Raw genomic sequence first — 20,687 nt, 5'->3', positions numbered from 1 at the left:
TTTTCCACTGTATTCTTTTCCAATTTTCCAGTGGTTATGAACCACGGTCATGCTGCAAACTTTTCATGCATGTTGCCAATATATATTTGAAATCAAATTAAATGATAATACTAACACTCATTTTTAAACAGAATCCCTTCTCTTGTAAGGAAACACGTGTCACTCTGACAGTAACCATGACCTGTCTGCAAAGAGAACAGACATCGATCTCTGTCATCTCCTTTTCCTCTCTCCATTCCCTTCTCCAATGGGATCACGTGCATCGTTATGGCATAACTAACCGCAGACTGAAGACATACTGATGTACCACTGCAATCATTTCAGTGTCTGGATCCCTTCTCTGTCTCTTGTCACAGCTTGACATTCCACTGAGGTGACAACCTATCATTGTCACACTCACACTGCAAGTCAGCAAAAACACAACTCTAAACACTGTGGAATACTTAAATGGTGAGATTCAACTAAATGTTGCACAATAAACGGTCACCAACATCTTTTCCCAAAGTTTATTCTAATGACCCCCCATTATTGCTGTGAAGTTATTGTGATGCATGTGGGAGTTATTAAGAAATGCTTAAAAATAGAAACACATCATAATGTGGTGAGGCTTCTCTTTGGGAGAATAGTCACTTCATTGTTTATTACTTACATAGTGGAACTATTATCCGTTTTCCAAAAGCTCAGCATTTGAACAGATTTCCAACTGTGGAGACGTGGAGATTTATTTGTAACTTTACGGCCACATGCCATGACCATTGTTTCATGTTCTTCCAAACCGTCTGTGAGTACTCTGCAGGGAACTTGCAGGAAATCTCTAAAGGATGGACGAGAGGAATTTTTCCTTAGTACAACGGAAATTTTTATTTTGTAAAGTATTACTGTGGCTCTTCCAGTATTCAAGAGCCTCTAAATCATCGGGCTACTCGCCTGGGAGTCAGAATTACTCATGAAGCATTGATCAACTCCAGTACACAAGATTAACTCAGCTTTAATAAAGGAAGATATGAACAACATGAAAAGGCTTATATTAAGAAAAGAATCTGACAGATGTTCCTCTTCTTCTTGGTTGTGGTTGGTAAAATGCCAACTCAGCAAGGCACACTACCCTCACTCAACAAAGCTTTTTCCTCATTCAGGTGAGTGCATGTCATTTTAAATGTTGAAGGTAATTCACTTAGGAAAATACAGATTTAAAACCTGAGGTGAAAGGACCATAACCCAGCTCTGTTTAGGGAAAAACCAGCGGGCTTCTACAGAAGGATTTTTATATCTGCAATGTGCAGACGAATCTGTCATGCTGAAAGGTTGTGGCAAATTAATAGTTTTTCCAGTGCTGAGTGATTGAGAGTTGGGTGGAAGTGATCCAACACGCAAAATACATGAAGAGAATAGTTCTATGGGTTGCGGCATTGTTGGTTAGAGCTCGGTTTGAAAGGCACCAGGGCTGGGTTCAAATCCTCCCTGTTGTGAGAACACCAGTGTCCAGAGCACCACCACGGGAGTATGAGTCTGCATCTCCTGGAGGGACAGACGGGCAGCGTGGTTATGGAACACAAAACCACAAACTCGGACATCCTCAGGTTTGGTACGGAAACTCTGCATTCATCTGGGGGAAAAAGAAGAGGATGACGTCATAAGACTTAAATACATACATGCATACGACTACTACTGTAATAATTACAACAACAAGCATACTATACTATAGTATTTTGATTACATTGTTTTATGACATACTATACTATGACATTTTGATTACATATTGTACTGTTGCATTTGATGGCATTTTTATGGCAAACAATAAGACATTTTTTATGGCATACTATATTATGCCATTTTATTTGCCATACTATACAATTACTATTTTATGCTATTTTCATGGCATGGTATACTATGTCATTTTTACACATGACATACTATAGCGTGACTTTTTTAAATGACTATACTACGTCTTGTTCATGCTATTTTCATTGCCTTGTCTTTTCATTACATGACAGACTATACTATTTATATTTTTTACGACATTTTAATGGCATACTTTACAAAGACTTTTTCATGACATTTTATGGCTTGGTATTCTATAATAACTTTGTAAAAACTTTATTTATATATCACTTTTAAAAACAGAGTTTACAAAGTGCTTCGACAGACAAAGCAGCAAAAGCAAGGCAATAAAACAACAGAAAGCTCAACAGTGAGGCCCAACAAAGCGTCTTATTTTTCGAAAAAGACTATACTTTTAAATGTTGCATTTGTTTGGCATACTATTCTATGAAAATGTGTATGATATACAATAGTATTTTTTATGGCATAATTATACTATAATGTTTTTTATGACATTTTGACATATACAATGACATTTTGTATGGGATACTAAACTATGGCATTTTTATGACTTTTTTGTGACAATTTATTAGTTTTTCATGACATACGAAGATGATACGAAGACATTTTTTGTAACATACTATAATATGGCATTTTATATAACGTTATATTTTAATAACATAGTATATGCCATTTTAATTACTTTTTTAGCAGTTATCAATAACTTAACATTAGCTAACATTAGTTACACACCTTGCTTACAGTTGGTCAGTATCATTAAGCTAATGTTAGCTAAAAGCAGCTAACGTTAGCTAACAAGCAGCTACATTCACAGATGAGTTAGCTATGGCGTTCACGGACGTTAACGTTGACAGATCTCGCGAGAGTCTGTTGCTGAGACAGAAGAAGGTCTCCAACAATGTTAATTTTCTCCGGATATGTCTGTCTGAAAATGACAATTCTATTTTCAGAATGTTCGGAAGATAAAAATATGTACTTTGGTGACCATCGGGGCGAAAGAATCGGCCATAATCTGTGTTCACGTTCACGTCTCCCATTGGAGCTAATATACTCAGGACTTGCCTTAGGACTCATAAAGGGGCGTGGCAGTGGTGATACCCACGTGACATATAAACAGGAAACTGACTCTCGCTGCGCCGTCTCCTCTTCTTTCTGAAATTTCTCTGTTAACACTCTATTGGTTGAGATACAGTTTCCAGTGGCTTCTTACCTAGAAGGAATTCCTCCACGAATAAGCAAATTTAAAACCACAGGATTGTATTTTCATCTTGCGTAGGTGGGAACCCTCCACCTGTTTTCCTCATCCCCACGAGCTGCACTCCTGACTCCCAAATCCCCTGTAACGTGGCAGCATTACCTCATTCAGGGAGCAGAGAAATACAAGACATAGCCTAACAGCCAAGCAGGCCAATCATGCCCCATTGTCATATGATATGGTGGATTGTGATTATCCTTAATTTGTCAGACACAATTTGATGAAGGAATTGCTTCCACAGCAGCCCTATCACAATAATGACGGATAACATAAAATATTTAAAGGCTCTATCTAATTCAAAATGGGGGGGATCCTATAGGGACAGTAAGCTATGGACAAACATATAGCTACTATTTTTGGATTTAAAGCACATAAACTTTAGTCCAGCACTCAAATAATGCAGGAGAACCTGCTTGCTATAGGGCATAAATGACACTTTGAGATGTGTGAGAAGGACTTTGTGGTTGCATTGCTGTATGAGACAGACTGAGCCAAAGTACAACACAATTGAAGGACCCACCAGCCATGTCCTAGTTGCAAAACTGCAATAACAAATCTAATCCTGAAAGTATTAACAAATGCGTGAAAGAGCTTTACCTATCACGTACTCACTCCAGTCCAACTGGTAAAGTTTGTTTTAGAGAGCCACAATACATCATAACCATAGAATGCAGTTAAAGAATCTTTGTGGAAATGTGACAACCTCAGGTTTCCTGGCCTTGTATTCTGTGGGTCTTTTTATTCTCAAATTCTATGGAACAGGGCAATTTAGCCTATTATTTTAGGATTATAATGCTTAAATTTAAACAATTCCGTCATGTCATTACCATTTTCAGCAAAGAGTGATGCTTATTTCCTATCACATGTTGCCAAGTGTTATGTTGTTTACTGATCAGCAAGTGACAAGATATTTGACAAGATATTTAAGTCTAATCATTGGAATATTTCTTCATAAACTTGGTGACAAACTGCAAAATGCAGTCTGAACGAACAGTTGGAAACTATTTCAAGACAATGTCAGTGAAGCACAATTTGGTGGTTTCTTAGTAATTTGGCTCCCTGATGGTCTTACTTTTTGGAAAAACCTACAGACAGTGGTAACACTATGGGAGGCTGTTGCACAGCGGTGCCACTTTATGAATATAGTTCTCCCTTTGAATGCATTTTTTTTTTTTTTTTTTTTAAACAGTCGGGACCGGAGCAATAAAAGTGCTGAGGATTGGGCAGAAAATCTGGCAGTAGATCCAGCAGTTTTTATTATACTACTTAGCTTCTAGGACTTTTGTGAACAAAAAAACAAATATCAAAGTCTCAAGAGAAATTACAATTGGAAAAGGTCTTTTCAGACATCTGGTTGCTAATTATCATAACAAAACGTGTACAAGTGACCGATCATTTAAGGCCGTTTGTTTTTGTAACAGTTAATAGTGAAATTTAACAGCATGTTTTAAGTCATAAAAGGCCAACTGCTTCTGAGATATACTCTCGTTTACATTAAACTGCAGATCTCCTGGCACTAAAGAAGAGCAACCTTTCCACGGTGTATTTGTTAAGCTCCAGCTCCCTCTGGAGGGCCACAGCTGCACATACATCACATATTCATGTGTACAGCATGCCATATTTTGGATGCCTTGTTAACAAAAACAGAATGACGAACTTTTACAGCCTTTTTTGCTTCTTTGCTTCGGCTCATTTGAGTTTGCATGCACATGTACATAAATAAGTAAATAAATACATTTTTGAGAAACACAAAAGACAAATCGGAGCCAAATGAGCGTCTTTATTTTACAAACGCATTATTCTATTGACATTTTTTATATAATAAAAAAAGCAATTTACAAGCTTAAAAACCAAAACGAAGCAGCACAGAATGATTATGAGTAAAATATATAATTTGAATAAATATATTTTATTTCATGCTATAAAATAAATTCATAAATGGCAATAGATACAACAAATCAGCCCTAGCTAGCTTCATTAACTTCATAGATGTACAAAACAGTAGAGTTCTGAGGTTCACAGTTGGGTTGTGAGGTTGTGTGTAGAGTGGACAAAACAGGAGTTGGGGCATTTCTGCTATCATGGCTCAGTTCACGGTCTCCAGTGCTCCTCAAGCTTCAGCTCTGTGGAACGTATGGGCTCATTGAGACCTTGAGGCAGATTGTTTTGGGAACCACCGACTGAAGAATTGTTTCCCCACCTGAAGAGCAGTGCACAATTATACTACGGACATAAGCAGTGTGTCCAACGAGACCACTTTTAACACTATATACCCTGAGTTCTAAGCTTTTTTTTCACCAAATACATATGAGCCAGAGACATTATAGTGCAGAGTTTAGGAGAGTTGTAAAAGTAAAAAGGAGCAATAGCTCGACTGAAAACGTCCCCCTTGACCTGAACAACTACAACTACAGTCTCGGCGCCCGTGGAGCCAAAGGAGATCAGTGAACCTCAACATGACGACAGATAGCCCACTCCCAAACAGTGGCTATACAGCCCAAAATCCCTTTCATTATCCGACACAGCTGGAGGTGCAACTCTGAGATTGCCACTGAGATTGATGACTGAACCACGCGCTCAGTTCTTGTGTCCCCGTTTACTAACTACCACTGGATGTTGATGAGCATTTAGAACACCAGCAAGCAACACCGCCTTTTTCCATCTATATATATATTTTTTTTTTTTTTCTGAAGAGGAAAGTCAACCTGTCCAAAGTTTCAGAAAATATATAAAAAATAAATCAATATCAAATTGTCCTGATCCTATTTCCATTCAACGGCTCCCTGACATTCAGTTGGTTTGATATACGACAGGCCAATATTTCAGTAGGCTTGATGATCCCAATACACCACTTTTTAAAAAGGTTATTGCTTTTTCTTATAATACACAGTGGACAGAAACTGACAGAAAAGCTATGGAAGACTCAAGATTGTTTTTCTAAGCCTGTATCAGTGTTTGTAAACTACCTGAAGTGAGTTTATTATAAAAAGAATAGGACGAGCTGTAATTTCAAAAAGTAGTCTGACAGCCTTCCCTGTAAACACTTCCTTTTGATTACTTGTGGCCCATAATGCATCTCCTGTGTGGAACTAAGAGGTGACAAAGTCGATTCGAGTGTGTGTCAAGTTCAGTTGGTTGTGTAGGTGTGTTTCACATAAGTAACGATAGTTCATGAAAAGCATTAAAACAATTCCCCCTCCATTCACCTATGATGATTACATGGACTTGTTTATTAAAAAAAAAAAAGAAAGAAATGGGACTAGTCTAAAAGCACCATAAGGGGAAGAGGTCCCTACCAAAGAGGCTGTTATAGCTGAATCCCTTCAGGGTAACTACAGAGATAAACTACCCGGATGGAATTGGTATTAACTATTAAAAACAAAACAAAAAAAATATCCTGTAAGTGCACAATCGATGACACAAATACAAAAATAAAGTTACAGAATTATCCATTGGCAATTTCATAAAATTTTGTGATTGAGCAACGTGCAATTCAGCGACAGTATATGGGGATAAGCTTCTTCTGTTGTTCCTCCACAGATATTGAGTTTATCATCTGCTAAATACACAAGCAGCCGATCCCTTGACAGATGCTCCGAGAGAACAGAGAGGAAGTAGATTTGTGTTTCTCATGCATCTCCTTCCTGCATTGAAATGCTTTAAACTACCGTACATTGTTGAGCTTGTCCTCAGTGGTTGGAGGAGGGATACAGTGTAGTCTCTGAACACGGGGCGACGGGCTCGTCGGGAACAAGTCGGCCTCGTTTGATTGTAATCAATTGCTACAAAATCAGTTAAACCTTAAAATCCATTCTGTGACAGTAAAAAAAAAAAAATCATCAAATGATAAAAAGCAAAAAACGAGGGAGCAGGACTTGAGCTGAAAAAACAACAACATGGACATGAATTAATTTCTATTCATTCTCAGTAACACTTTACAATAAAAGATGTGGCCATATTCTATTATAATCGCTCTATTCAATCCATTACAAAATGAATGAGGCACAGCAATCTAAGTGCCAGGATCTAAAATGTAAAGCTTGTGGCAAGGCACTAAGTTCAAGATGCCACTTTTTTTGTAAAGTATTTGCTCTCTTTTGTTTACATTGGCTTTAAACAATTACAATACCTATTGCACACCTTTTTTTATATCGTCAGCTTTTGTATGGCTTAATATATTATGTTATTTATGACTCCACTACTTAATGTCTTCTTAGCAAATTGTTTTAAACAAGTGATTGTTATAAAGCTGGGAAACGTACATTCCTTACAAATAGCAATGAACTAGTCCTACATTAAATTAAGAACCTAGTCTTCCAAATGAGCATTCAATTATGCCATACAGTCAAAATGTACGGTTTAAAATCACCTATTAGTCTTTGGTGTGAACTTTGGCACAAAGTCCTTTTAGCAGTTTGTACCCATTAATCACGAAACATAACTGACATGAAGCTACGCATTTCCTCCGGTGTTTTTCTAGGTGAAGGGCAAGAATCATCATCGGCAGATTCAAATTAGTCAGCTACTGCTTTTGGTGAGGTCCGATCAGCTGCCAAACCTGCACACGACGTCAGCGGTCGACAGAAGAAAAAATAAAAGTAAGGTAGGAAACATTCTACTGTACAGTACTGAACAGGTTGACAGACTGTGGGTGTGTTTGAGTGATGCATCCGTACATACAAAGATAAAAGTAAAGCTAGCTATACAGATTTTTGCTAAATATTCCTACATTTTGGTTTGCTTTCTTAACTGTCAATGAGTGAAGACGATGACCGCACATTCAGTGGCAGAAAAGGGACTGCGCTCTTGACAATCGACAGAAGCAACAAAACGCAATATTCACCTGCCAAACGCACACAAAGTAGAAAATTATATGGAAACTGTAAAATGATTAAAAAAAAAATCCAATTCATTGACACAAATACCGCATGGACCACCTGGGACAAAAATACAAGCATGTAGCAGGTGCTCTTCAAAAGAAAAAAAAGGTATTAAACAGCTGGATGGCAGATAAGAAAGCAGGATAGCACAAAGAGGACCACCCAGCTGAGCTTTAAATTCCTTAAATATGACAAGATAACCATTCAGGCCTTCTAAGTGCCTCTTATGTATTTACTGTGAAAGCAGATTCCTTTAAATCCCAATGGAATTAAACCCAAGTCTCTATATACCAACAGCCCCGTCCCTGATCCCCATGGTTCGAACAGTATCGATTAAATGCGTTCCAACATGCACGACTTGAAGCCAATAGTATTCATGTGATTGCAGAGTCTCATCAAAGTTCACAACGTTTTTTCTCGGAGGAAAGATCACTGCTGTGAAGCTAGTACTACCCTGACACCGCTGCATCGGTGTTAAGACAAAAAAATAGCACATTTTTCACCCATCCCGCCGACTAAACTCTGCAAAGTGCATCAATACTTTGGATCACCAGCTACCCTCTGACAACATGTAGGATCGACAAATGAGGAGAACTTGTTCCGAAGTCTGCGATTGACCGCAGAGAACAAAGATCAATTATCCCGTCAGAGAAGGTAGGACAGAGAGAAAAAGAAATGGAAGAAAAACCATGTCCAAATGGCTGAGATTCCTTTGTTCTTTCTATTTGCATATTTTTCAGACTAGTATACTATATTGATTTATGTGAACAGACACAGAGCTGTTCTTATTGTGCTGAGTTGACAATGAGTACTCCGGTCTCCCGACAGTATTAACCTAAAAGCCTACCTCAGGACTAAACAATCTACACATAGAATAATTCAGTATAAGTCTGCCATCAGAGTATAGAGGAATACAAACGACTTCACGGTTGGACGTAACTCGCCCATTACATGGACGACAGGATCGAGAACCACACTTTGGCCAACAGAGTGAGATCTCCAGTAGTGATCAGAGACACAAATGTTAAGTGTTGAGTCGAACAAATGTTATAAGACTGTAAAAAATCATATCTTGAAAATATGCAGGGCCATTTTCTTACTCCATTGTCTGCATTTGCCCAAAAAACAACAAAAAAAAAAACACAAGGAAGCTAGCAAATGTTATGAACTCCAAACATAGCACCTTCTTACTCCTGGCTGACCGTGAAACGTTTTTCAAGGACTGTGTCCCTGATCCGTACAATCAGTAAGGAATATTTCCCCTAAGTATCAAGGCTTTGTGTTCTTTACAGGGTTTGGCAATAAGATTATGCACACACAACCTAAAAACGGATTTCTAACGGTGAACACATCTGTGCCTAGTAGGTTCTTGGCTATGAGGTAGAACCTGGTGAGTTAAGTTAAAATACTGTCTGCTATGAGTATGTAGTTGCATCATGAGGTATTGAACGGATATGTCACACGAAGCTTTGCACTGGCAGAAAAATCATTCCTTGTGAGTAAGTGACCTCCTGTGGCCACATGTGCAAAAACAGGTCAGGTAAAAAGGTGATATGACAAGCATCTTACCAGAGCTTTCACATTATCAATTATTGCAACATGCCTATATAACTCTGTAAATATGTTTTAAAAAACATGGAAAGATAAAAAGAGAAATCAATTAGGGGGTCTTGATTATTGGGACCTCCTCAAAAATAGCAAGTTGTTACTCCCTTTGCTTGAAATAATAAAATTTCTATAAAGCACCCATTTACGCTCCGCATTCAACATCTAGCTTTCACAAAATTGACAGGAACCCAAGAAATGTCTATAGTAGAGTGAGCTGATTCCAAAAAGAAAAAAAAAAGTCCTTTAAGTTGAGTTAAGATAAACATTTTTAAAGCTTCCTTAAGCTGAAGCAGGAGCTAAAAATCACATCTTGATGCTTGAGCCTCCTCTGGACTGCACTTTGAACTCTCCTCCATATCCGGGGCGGGTGCCTCTTCTGCATATTGCGCCTCAAAGGCCATCGCCTTGGCCATCTCCCCCTGGTCCTTCTGACCCGAGCTTCCCTCCGTCGTTTCTGAAGAGTCTATATGATTGCTCCCGTCTGTCGCCCCCATGTGCTTCTTCCTCAGGTGCTGGTTAAGGGTGCCCTGAAACGGGAAGCATTTGCCACATATCTGACAGTGGAAGGGCTTGTTGTCCGTGTGGCCACGGATGTGGTACTCCAGCTGGTCTTTCCTCGTGTACTTCTTGCCGCAGAATTTACAAACAAACGGGGTGATTCCCATGTGCAGGCGCATGTGGCGATCCAGGCTCCCCTTCTGGTTGAAGGTCTTTCCACAGTAGATGCAAATGAGTCTCTCATTGTAGGGGTACCACTGGCTCCGCAGGCTACGCTCTCGCACGTCATTCTCCAACCCGGTGGCTCCCACGGCTGATTCGCTGTCGTCCGAGCCCGGTTTGACATGACTCAGCACTCCTGCTGGCATGGCCAGGGGGCGCTTTGCCCGGGCTCGTCCACCTCTGTAGCCACTGAGTATGGAGCGGGAAGGACTGGAGTTGCTCAGGTTGACAAAGCACGGGGAGGACAGCCCTGAGTAAGAATAGGCAGCAGACTGGATGACAGGACCATAGGAACCCACACTAACAGCCAACACCTGCTCTCCATCTACCAGCTCTGTATGGTAGCCGTCATCACCGGCTGAGGAGCTATCTGAGTAAGTGGGCCTGTCGGTCTTCTCTATCTTCACATGCACATCTGTCACTTGCCCGTCTTTGCCGATCAGTTCCACTTGCTCCGTTTCGGCCTCCATGGGAGCGTCGTGCTCTGACACGCTATCACTACTGCCTCGGTCCGACTGGCCTTCCTCTGGCTGCTGTCGGCCCCGGCCTTTTCCTGCCAGCTCGAAGCGCGCTTCGTGTCCTGCCTGAATCTGCCGGGAGTAGTAAGGGGGGGAGATCTGGGTAGGGTTTACAAAGAGGTTGCTGTCATTGACCCCATTGCCGCTGGTCTGCGAGTCATCCTTCTCTCGGCTACAGACGCCAACTGGGAGGCTGATCTTGGAGTGGATGCTCTCCAGGATTTGGGTACACTTGTCAATGATGGCCTGCATCTGCAGAAAGCTGGCAGCCGTGAGGAAACTGATAATATCCTTGAGCTGCAGGGACATGTGACCTGTGTAGCAAAACGAAAGGAGCTGCTCAAAAACCTCAGGGCTTTTGATGACCGAAATGGAAAGGCCACTCATGGTGCTGAGAGCCGAGTGGTCACGAAAGTAGGGTGAACTTGCTGCCAGCACAGCCTTGTGCGCTCGAAACGGCTGGCCCTGAATGTGAACGATGATGTCGCACAGCTTCCCTTGCAGCCGCAGCTCGTTGAGCTGGGTCAGAACAGTGTTACTGAACTCCGGCACATCGAACTCGATGTAGCTGCCGTCGTCCATTTCTTGGATATGTTTCTCCAGTTTGCTGGCTGCCTGATGAGAAAAGGACAAAAAAAGTCATTAGGTTTTTAAACATCACATTTGCAATGCAAAACTATTATACCGTATTAATAAGACATGATAGGGTTATTCACCACACACGCTTTTTTTAAATTAGTTCATATTTCCCTCTGGGATGTCGTGGACTAGAACTATGAACTGTTAAATAAAATGGATATACTAAAGTAAATTACAAGTATCTTCAAAAAAAATTTAAAATCTTTTTCGATATCCAGAACAGATATCTACAGTACACTTGTGTTATCTAATCTAATTTTAGATATCAGAAATATAATTTTTTTAAGTCATTGTGGCTGTCCGTAATGACATTTTTACTAGTCACAATATATTTTGAATATTCAAAATGACACTATGGATATCTGGAATGGTTTTTCATTTAGGATATCTGTAATTAAATTAGATATCAATTGGATTGTATCGATCTGAAATGGAAGTTTTAATGCAATTATGGATCGTTAGTCCTCTATGACTTTCTAACTTGACTGATCAAGACGCTTAATATCTGTATGTTATATAATATGTTTGTCCGGTGTGCTATACCCCTGGCTCTCTCAACCCACTGTATACTGAATCTGTGTTCTTTTGGGGGGGGGGGGGGCTAAGAAAGTAGAGAGAAGTAGCCAACTATTGCTCAATAATATGACACCGTGGGTTAGTTTTCCTCCTGTCTTATCTAATTTTTTGAGTCACCAGCCGCCACTGATCCACCACCATTATTACGAAACAGGAAACTGAGAGGTAAGTCGATGAAACAATTGAGACTGGTGGAACACAATGTACCAGTCATGAGTGAAGCCATAAAAAGGTAGAAGCAATGCAAATTTGACAGAGGAAGAAGAAAATCTGGTTCTGCTTGGCAGTTGGGCATGTAGTTAATCTTTTGTTAAGAAGTATCTTACCAAGCCCTTTATGAAAACACGTATTACATGACTATAATAACGTATAATACAGCCAACAGCAAGTAGGAGGCTTCAGGCGATCTCCCTCCAGCCAGCCACCACCTTGTTTAGGTATTTTCTGTTAGCACAGAACGGTTCACTGCACAGTGCTGCATCACTCCTGGCCAGTTATGACAAGGTGTCATGGACATAGACATCCTTTTTTGCCAATTTTGCCAGCCTCATTAGTCATTAATGATTGATGCAACCAGTTTTGTATTTGCCTAACTGTGGATAATACTTGTTGATCTCCTCATTCCAGCTGACAACTGCCCCTCCCTACGTTAAGATATTTCATGGCACACAAGTCATAACATTCACGCTTTGACTGAATCGCATTTTGGCAAAATGATAGACCAGATCCCCCATGAAGAGGCATTGCTGCCTGTAGTGCCATACTATACCCTAAAACAACAGTATGCTGACTTGAGCTGGTTCATCAAAAATAATTAGACCTCCATTCCTTCCCAGCAGAACTAGTTCAACCCAAGCAGCGACTGTGAAATCATATTGTACTGTACCGACTGTGTGATTCTGTGTTTAGAGCAAATACTCCCGTGTTGCAAAACCATGTGTCAGTTCTCCAGCTTAACCCTTATCTCCCCCCACTCCATCTGCCCTTCTCCCATCTCTCCCTCTGCACCTCCTCCCTCCGCACCTCCTCCCTCCCTGCCTGGCAATTCAGCATGATCTTCTGCGCAGAGTCCCTATCAGCACTTTGGTTACATAAACAGTTTCTCCAATTGCCAAAGCTTGCCAAGACACCTGTCTTACAAGACATATGTTCTCATCCTGGCACAGGAGAGGGAAAGATGTAGCAAAACAGAGAATCGTAAGAAGGTGTACTGTGTAATATTTTCACTCCCCCCATTACCAGCCTTTCACATACAGCCTGTTCAGACACTAAACACATCAGCAATGGCTGCCAACAGCATGCATACTCTGAATGGAGCCAAGTTGAAGGGGAGCCAAAGAATGTATGCTCAGTTGAGATGCACATGCTGGGTGAGGGTCACATGCTTGGCTCACATGGGGAAAAAACTGAAAATGTTTAAACTCAACTCAACGATTCCATACAAGCACATTGTGATAGTTACGGTCAGCAAAACTCTGGCGGTAAGACATCACCTACAGCCGATAACTAAGGCTCGTCACTCAAAAAGAAACGAAGAAGAAAAATCAAAGTCAGCAAGCATTGTATGCTTTCTTCAACATCAGCAGCATTTCACATACTTTGAAAAAGAGCTTGTGGGGCAGACCAGACCCGGATCAGAACTGCTTAACAAGCAAAGGTTGGGAGAGCAATTTCAAACAGATAGTAAAGAAAGAGATAAAAAATAGACTAAATCCTGATACAAAGGGGAAAGGTATCACGTGAGGAACATTGCTTGTGTAAGAATAAAAGGCTCAGTATGCAGAGCTAAATATTGTATGCTTAGCCTTTGGGTGTGTCCTCCTATTATTTTAAACAACTGGAAAACAATAAAATGCTTTCATTTCAGCCTACTCGCATGCTTGTCGACACAAGTGGAAGACATGAGCCCCTCCTTGTTTTATTTATACTTTTCCAACAACGTATTCATATTCAACAGAAATACTACTACTGTACAGTGCAGTGAAGTAACTTTGCCATGATCCCAGGAGTCATGTCTTTCTTTGTAAGGTTGTAAGGTTGTATGGTGTTGCTCCAGGCTAAGAGATGGCAAAATGGTGGAGTGTATGTTCTGGGATTTTGATGAAGAAAAAGAGATTACAGTAATGTCCACAAGGACAGGCAAACCGTATCTTTCCATTTACAACATCTACATCCACTACAAGCAACGACTGATGCATCCAAATGAGAGTAACTAGTTGAAAGGGTACCCAGTTGACCCGAAATAGGATCCGCCATGTGTAAATATGACGCCATGTTATTGGGATTGGAATTACGAGGCGGGCGGGAGAGAAGATTGTTCTGTCGTTTTAATGTTGTATGTTGATTTAACTTACGCTACACTGGTTAGAAACCGTCTATATGTAATATTGATGCCTCTAAAGATTCGACTTCCCTACAGTCGGAGCTCCGGCGGGAGGTGGAGAGCTCAGTGCCCGGCAGCAGCTGCTCCTCCTCTGACACCAACACCACGCTGCTAGAAGCCCAGGCCGTATCGAGGGAAGAAAGGCCCGGGAGAACCAGAACCAGCACTGCACGGGACAGAGTGTAAAGACTCTGCTCCAGTAAAATCAGAAGTTTTCTAAAGGGAATCTGGTATTTGGAAACACGACTGCTTTTGTCCACAGGGAAGCCAAAATCAACACAAAATGAAAGTCCATCGTTGTAACTTTACTATAATAAAGAAACTAAAACTTAAACTTGATTCATGACTTCATTACATTACTAGAACCTTAACCTAAAGCGAATTACACACTGCATTCAAATTAGCATGTAAACATGTCCCACAGAACTGCAAATGCAACCTTACAAGTGTAGAGATACACAAACCAGGCAGTGTGTTGTTATTAACCGACACAACGGGACTTTTTTTTTGGACTACAGTACACCAAAAAGCGTTAGCGCAGTGTTTTGTTTGTGGGAACAGTATCTCTGCTGTAAGAGATACAACGGTTAATAGATAAATCAAATATTTATGCTGTCCACACCCCAGATAACAGATATTTAAATGTGTAGCAGAAATTTCCAATTGGTATGAATGTTCACCATGCATGTCCGAATACATTGCAACAACACCAAGTTACCACGAGGTAGGTCCATAATCAGTACATAAAACTACTCTCTACAGCAAACTTCGGTTATTGTAACTAATGATATAACAATCAGTGAGGTTACGGTGAATATGCATCTTACATGCAGTTGATTCAGACCAAGATCCGTATCTATAAAGTATTATGATTATGAGCCTTAATGTCTGCCACCTGTCCTGTAAAATGCATTCATCAGCTGTTTTTGAATCATATTAGATTTGCTGTTTCTTTGAAATGTTTAGTCTTAAATCAGTACTTCTCATTTGTCAAGTATCAAATTCACGAGAACACAAAGCATAATAATTAAATGTGGTTATTTCATATTTATGTGTTGAATTACCAGTAAATGTGCTTTATCATAATATCGTCATCGAGATATGAAATGACCTAGAGTACAACGGGATGGAAGATTCTGATAGATCACATATTGGCCAGCACTAAATCACCCTTTCCCTCGAGCAGCAGTTATCCTGTTTTTTGGCGACAATCAATTTACAACATCTTGTTGGCAGCATCAAAAGTGCTTTTGATGAAGAGCACCAATTATTCGGATATCATCCTGCAACGCTGCCTTTTGCACTTAGATCTTGCAATTACAGATGGCGGTGATCAATTTGATGCAATGCCCTTAAAACAGGTTTTATTACCGCCAAATGGTCAGATTTTGCTTATGGCAGAAAATAATTCAACCAAGGCGGCCACCGTTTGCTGCTGACATGCAGGAATAGCCCTAGTCAGTTTTACCGTCTTATTCGGGTACGTTTCCTACGATTCCAAAATGTATAGCAAATACTGAACATCACACAACTAGAGAGTAAATACTTGGAGACAACTTTTTTCCTCTTGAGTTAGAAAAATATAAATATTGTAACATCTGTATCAATAATTAAGTGAAAAATATCACAATATCATAGACATGACATCTTTTACAAGGATAGACCACAGAGCAGGGTCCCCACTCTTTTCTAGAGATCATTTTCCAGGACAATTTCAGTGATGATCTGTAGCTGGTGTAACAAACAGGGATCGTGCCATACACCAATATCTATGAAATCATCTCTTACATGCTTTGAAATTATGACAAATTGATCATAGAACAATATAACAATACCAACTATGACAGTTACCAGCCAGCAGTAACTAATATTTACATTTGAAGGATAATGTAACTTACATAAATCAGAGTTTCAGCCACATAAGTTGTGATGTCATCCAACCTGAATTTAACAGCCTCTTGTCTCATCAATTGAAAGTTAATATGATCCTGAACATCATTTTGCCCTGGCAATGTAATCCGTTTTGCGGAGCTCTGATAGATTGAGTAGTAGTTAATTGGAAAATAGGAGCATGTTGAAACTTCTGTCATTCGGTCAACTGTTGTCCAGGTTTTCCAGGAACTCTGACAGAGTCCTGTTTTCACCAGAGATTACTGTATGCATCTAGCATCTATATGCCTTGTATTGCACAATTACTCATTTCAGCTGGCGGTTCAAACCAGTACAGTTTTACTGCTGATCCCAAACTGAAATGGGACAATAAAAAAATAGGATTGAATGGGCGTAAAGCCATAATGGTTGCTCATGCAAAATAAGTAATTGGTTTGGCTCCACTGTGTTCTAACATGCCCTGGAGTTAAAATATTTAGGCTAGTTTTCAGATGCAATAGTCATGGAATACAAATGCATGCTGTTGGTTTCAAACTGGGCTTTTAACCGTAGAAGATTGTTGGATTTCAGAGCAAATGAATGTCACAGAAATAATAATAATAGTATAGGTGTACAGAATAAAATGCCAGGTCCCTGCACTTTGTCCTTCCCTGACATAACATCACCTACAATTACTTTACCGGCACATTCATTGTTGGCAGACAGCATTACGAATACTGACATATTTTAATCTTTCAGCATAACAAATGCCCTGCAAAATTAAATTGTAGGTAACGTTGCATCTTAGTGTATGACACACTGCATATTAACAGGCCTGATGCCGCAGCATTAACGTACAGTGGGTTGAAACATGTTTTTCTATAGCAGGTCTTTGCTAAACGCTACGTCAACTTATTCACGAAGACTTGCCCGTTTTAGCCTCATCGTGCATGGACACTCATATACATCAGCATGTACTGTTGATCCCATCGTACATGCATACAGTGCCGATACCTTTGGGAGCAAATGTGCGGTGTCTCAAACTTTATTGCCAACCATTTCGTTAGTACGCTAGTTAGCTATTGGTGGTGGTCGGTGGAAGGGGGGGCTTTGCTGCTCAGCTAGGTAGTAGCAGCAAAGGTTAACGTTACCTTGACAGTCACATCCACCTACTTTTGTATGTTGTTTCTACCATTTTTAATTTCTAGGGTAACTTGTAACTGTTATATATATTACCGTCAGTTAAAAAACTGCATCGGCTCACAGGGCCGAACCATCAAGCAGCACACCAGCACTAGCTAACCATAGCTAGCTATATTAGCTAGTCTACAATCGAGCAATTCTTTTAGAAAAGAAAGCCCAACTTTCAGACAGACTCCACACTTTAACGCAGTGTGGATGGTTCTATGGGTCGGTCGTGCTTTCTCAGATTGTGATAAAGCTTGCCAACATGGTATGGTCTAGTAGCTAAGTAACGTCGAACGCGGGTGCAAACTATGTCGGCTGTCATGAAATAGCCGACGTTCCTATGCTATAGCTATCTTATGCTAACAGTTAGCGCTAGCTTAGCGAGCAACCATCCCATGTCAGCCAGTGCTAAGTAGCGGCTAACGCTTGCTAGCTTTCAGTTGCTAGCGTACGATCGCAAACAATTATATCCCCGTTGCTTTCATTGTCGGAGCAAACGACGTGCCTACATTGCAAACGCATTATGGTCATAGGTGTGAGCAGAAGTTGAAGTCCATTAAACTCACCGTCTTGCAGAGTAGCATCAATAAACCTTGTCCATTCCCCTCAGTAGTTCGCTTACACTACAGCCAGGCCTCCCCCCCTCTCCAGTCCAGATGTGTCAGACAGTTGCTGCTGCAATTTTTTTTGCATCAACAGGAAGTGTTCTTTTGGCTCTTTGCATTCATTCTATCAGTGTGTTTTGCGGCAGCCCCTCCCTTGCTCATGTCAGCGTTATGTACTACGACATAATGTTCTGAATATACGACGTGATGGACAACGTATACACGCGCAAACATAAATGCGATGTACCCTACAGTCGGTTTCCAAATTGTTTTTCTACAGATAACATGGCTAACGTGTATACTCGTACTCGTATCTACTGACTACACCCATGCTATGGTAGCATACATGGGTCATCTGCTTCCACTTTACACTGACAGCAAGAGGGACACAAAATATAAGTGTATTTACTTTGGCAACATTGTTTTTTGTTTTGAACTTTCATGCCAATAAAGCCAAATTGTATTGAATTGAACTGTGTATTTAGTGCATCTGTTCTCCTGTTTTGTAAATGTTGTAGGGTACTTGTTTTATCACTTAAGTTTCTTCATTAAAATCTAAGATGACATTGGTTTATAGCTTTCCAGCTGTACAGCTGTGCCCACACCACAACGCACGCACGCGTGCACGCACAAAAGAGAGAGAGAGTTATGTCACTATTACAATCTCAGAGGCATTGGTCAAGTCTACACCCTTTGATCGTCATATTCTAGTTTTTCAGCCATTTGTAGTGTTTCATGAAAGTTTTTGGAATTAGTTGCACAATCGGGTTTTCTGAACCAAAAATGAATTAATTCTGTTCTGCATATATCCCACAAAGGGGCGCCAGAGACCAAACTGATGACGAAACATCAACTTTGCATCCCATTCCTCTCTTTGATCACAATAGACAACTCTCAAAAGGTTGAGGTGGACCAGCTTTATAAGGAAACTGTGGTATCCAACCAATCAGATTGCGTTATACAATAAATATAAACTTGTTTATGTTTATTTTGTCAAATTATGTCCATCATTTTTTTTTTCCACAATGAATACCCGCTTGTGCGGGTTTGCAGGTTCTGCTCTGAATTATGTATATATTATTATATATTACGGTATATTATTATATTATGTATCTAACTTTGCGCATCGGGATTGATTACGTATTTGTAAATGAGGAAAACGTTTAATGAGGAACTTCATGAGAAAGATCAAGGTATTTCCTCAAGACAGTGGAAAAATATTTTACATCGTCCGCATAGTTTTTTCTTTAGTTGAATAAACTGCAAAAATAACACAATGGGAAATTATTGCAAGTGTAACCCTCAGGCAGGATCCTAAGTAAACATAAATTAAATTGAGTTTTGTGTTTTTTGGCCATCACCCAATGTAGACAAAGAGATGTGTTTATTTTTGTAAGCACTTGTAGACTGCAGACTGTCGTTTGAATATAATAATCCAGCACTACAACTATAAAAAAAACGTAAGCACTTTGCACATACACAAAAAATGGGATTACAATATTGTGTATTTCATAATCTTTTAATTTTATTTGTCAACTTTTTTGTCTGTAAATGGCAGATTGTATTGAATTGTGTATATTGTGACACCAACCAGAGGTTAAAGTTCATGGCCATATTTCACTTAATTTTATTGTAATAGCTGCTTGCAAACAGTGTGTCGACGATGTCTGTTTTTCTGACAGGAAAAGTCTTGTCTGCTGTCTACTGTTAGAAGCACTAACATGAGATGAATGTGTGCTGTGTGTGTGTGTTTTTTTTTTATTGAGTGTGAGTGACAGGTTGGCAGCTCAGGTGAATATCTGACCTAATCTGTGTGCAGGTGGGTGATCAACGTTGAGAAAGGAATCGCTTTGTCATTGCACGTGCTTCTTGTTAAACAAGTCCCTCCTCTATTCTCGACCGTAATTTGCTTCTTTTTTTTTTCTTTTCTGCAGATTGATGCACAACTGAAGGTGCAGCCAAGGTATGGTGATTAGAGATGGTTTTGTTGATCCGCAGGAATGATCATGGTATTGATAACATTTCAAACAAACTCACAATCAAAGGGTTTCCTGTTGAAGTTGTAATCTTTTCTGAAATGGGGCTTTGTTAGCTCAGTGTCATTTGGTTGACCAGGAATTATTCGGCGGCAAGCTAATGGGGCTGGTACTGAGTGGTGCAGAGCCAGGGATCGTATAGGGGCTCCAGGTGGTGTGGCCTGGGGCTCTGATGTGCTGCTCCTTTTTAATCCCAGATGACATTGCAAAATCCCCAAACCCCCAGCCCCAGTATAAGACTGTATAGGAGCAGAGGCCAGATGATTTGTTTAAAGAGCACATATCATGTATCAAACTGAGGGAATAAGGAGCTCCACTGTTTTATGCTAAGCCTGAGACCATAGGTTATGTTTAATATGAAAGATAGGTATTTATTTTTGATCTGAAAAGAAAAAGTCTGTGATTCTGTGAATATACTCGAGTAAAACTAACAATACTAATTCGTTTTTCAATAATTCTGATCCTTCCATTTCTCTAATTTTGTTCCATCAATTGCAGTTATATAAAAAAAAACCATATGTGACCCTTTTCTTTAGAATATGCAATGTTTTCAGTTTTATTACAATAT

The 20,687-nt window shown here is 40.0% G+C and overlaps 1 protein-coding gene across 1 annotated transcript; it reads right to left on the bottom strand.

The window, feature by feature from the left end:
• Positions 1-972: 972 nt before the first annotated feature.
• Positions 973-18,273, bottom strand: zbtb34 (zinc finger and BTB domain containing 34). Its single transcript, XM_076104315.1, has 3 exons — positions 18,045-18,273; positions 9,893-11,438; positions 973-1,606 (listed from the first exon to the last, which is right to left on the bottom strand). The coding sequence occupies exons 1-3, from the start codon at positions 18,060-18,062 to the stop codon at positions 1,395-1,397; spliced, it is 1,776 nt and encodes a 591-aa protein (XP_075960430.1). The 5' UTR covers positions 18,063-18,273; the 3' UTR covers positions 973-1,394.
• Between the last annotated feature and the right edge of the window lie 2,414 nt (positions 18,274-20,687).

Source organism: Anarhichas minor, unplaced genomic scaffold (genome assembly GCF_050575085.1).
Source record: "Anarhichas minor isolate MPS153535 unplaced genomic scaffold, ASM5057508v1 ptg000030l, whole genome shotgun sequence".
Lineage (NCBI taxonomy): Eukaryota > Metazoa > Chordata > Actinopteri > Perciformes > Anarhichadidae > Anarhichas > Anarhichas minor.
The sequence above is the reverse complement of the archived record's forward strand: the minus strand, read 5'-3'. Positions and strand labels throughout refer to the sequence as shown.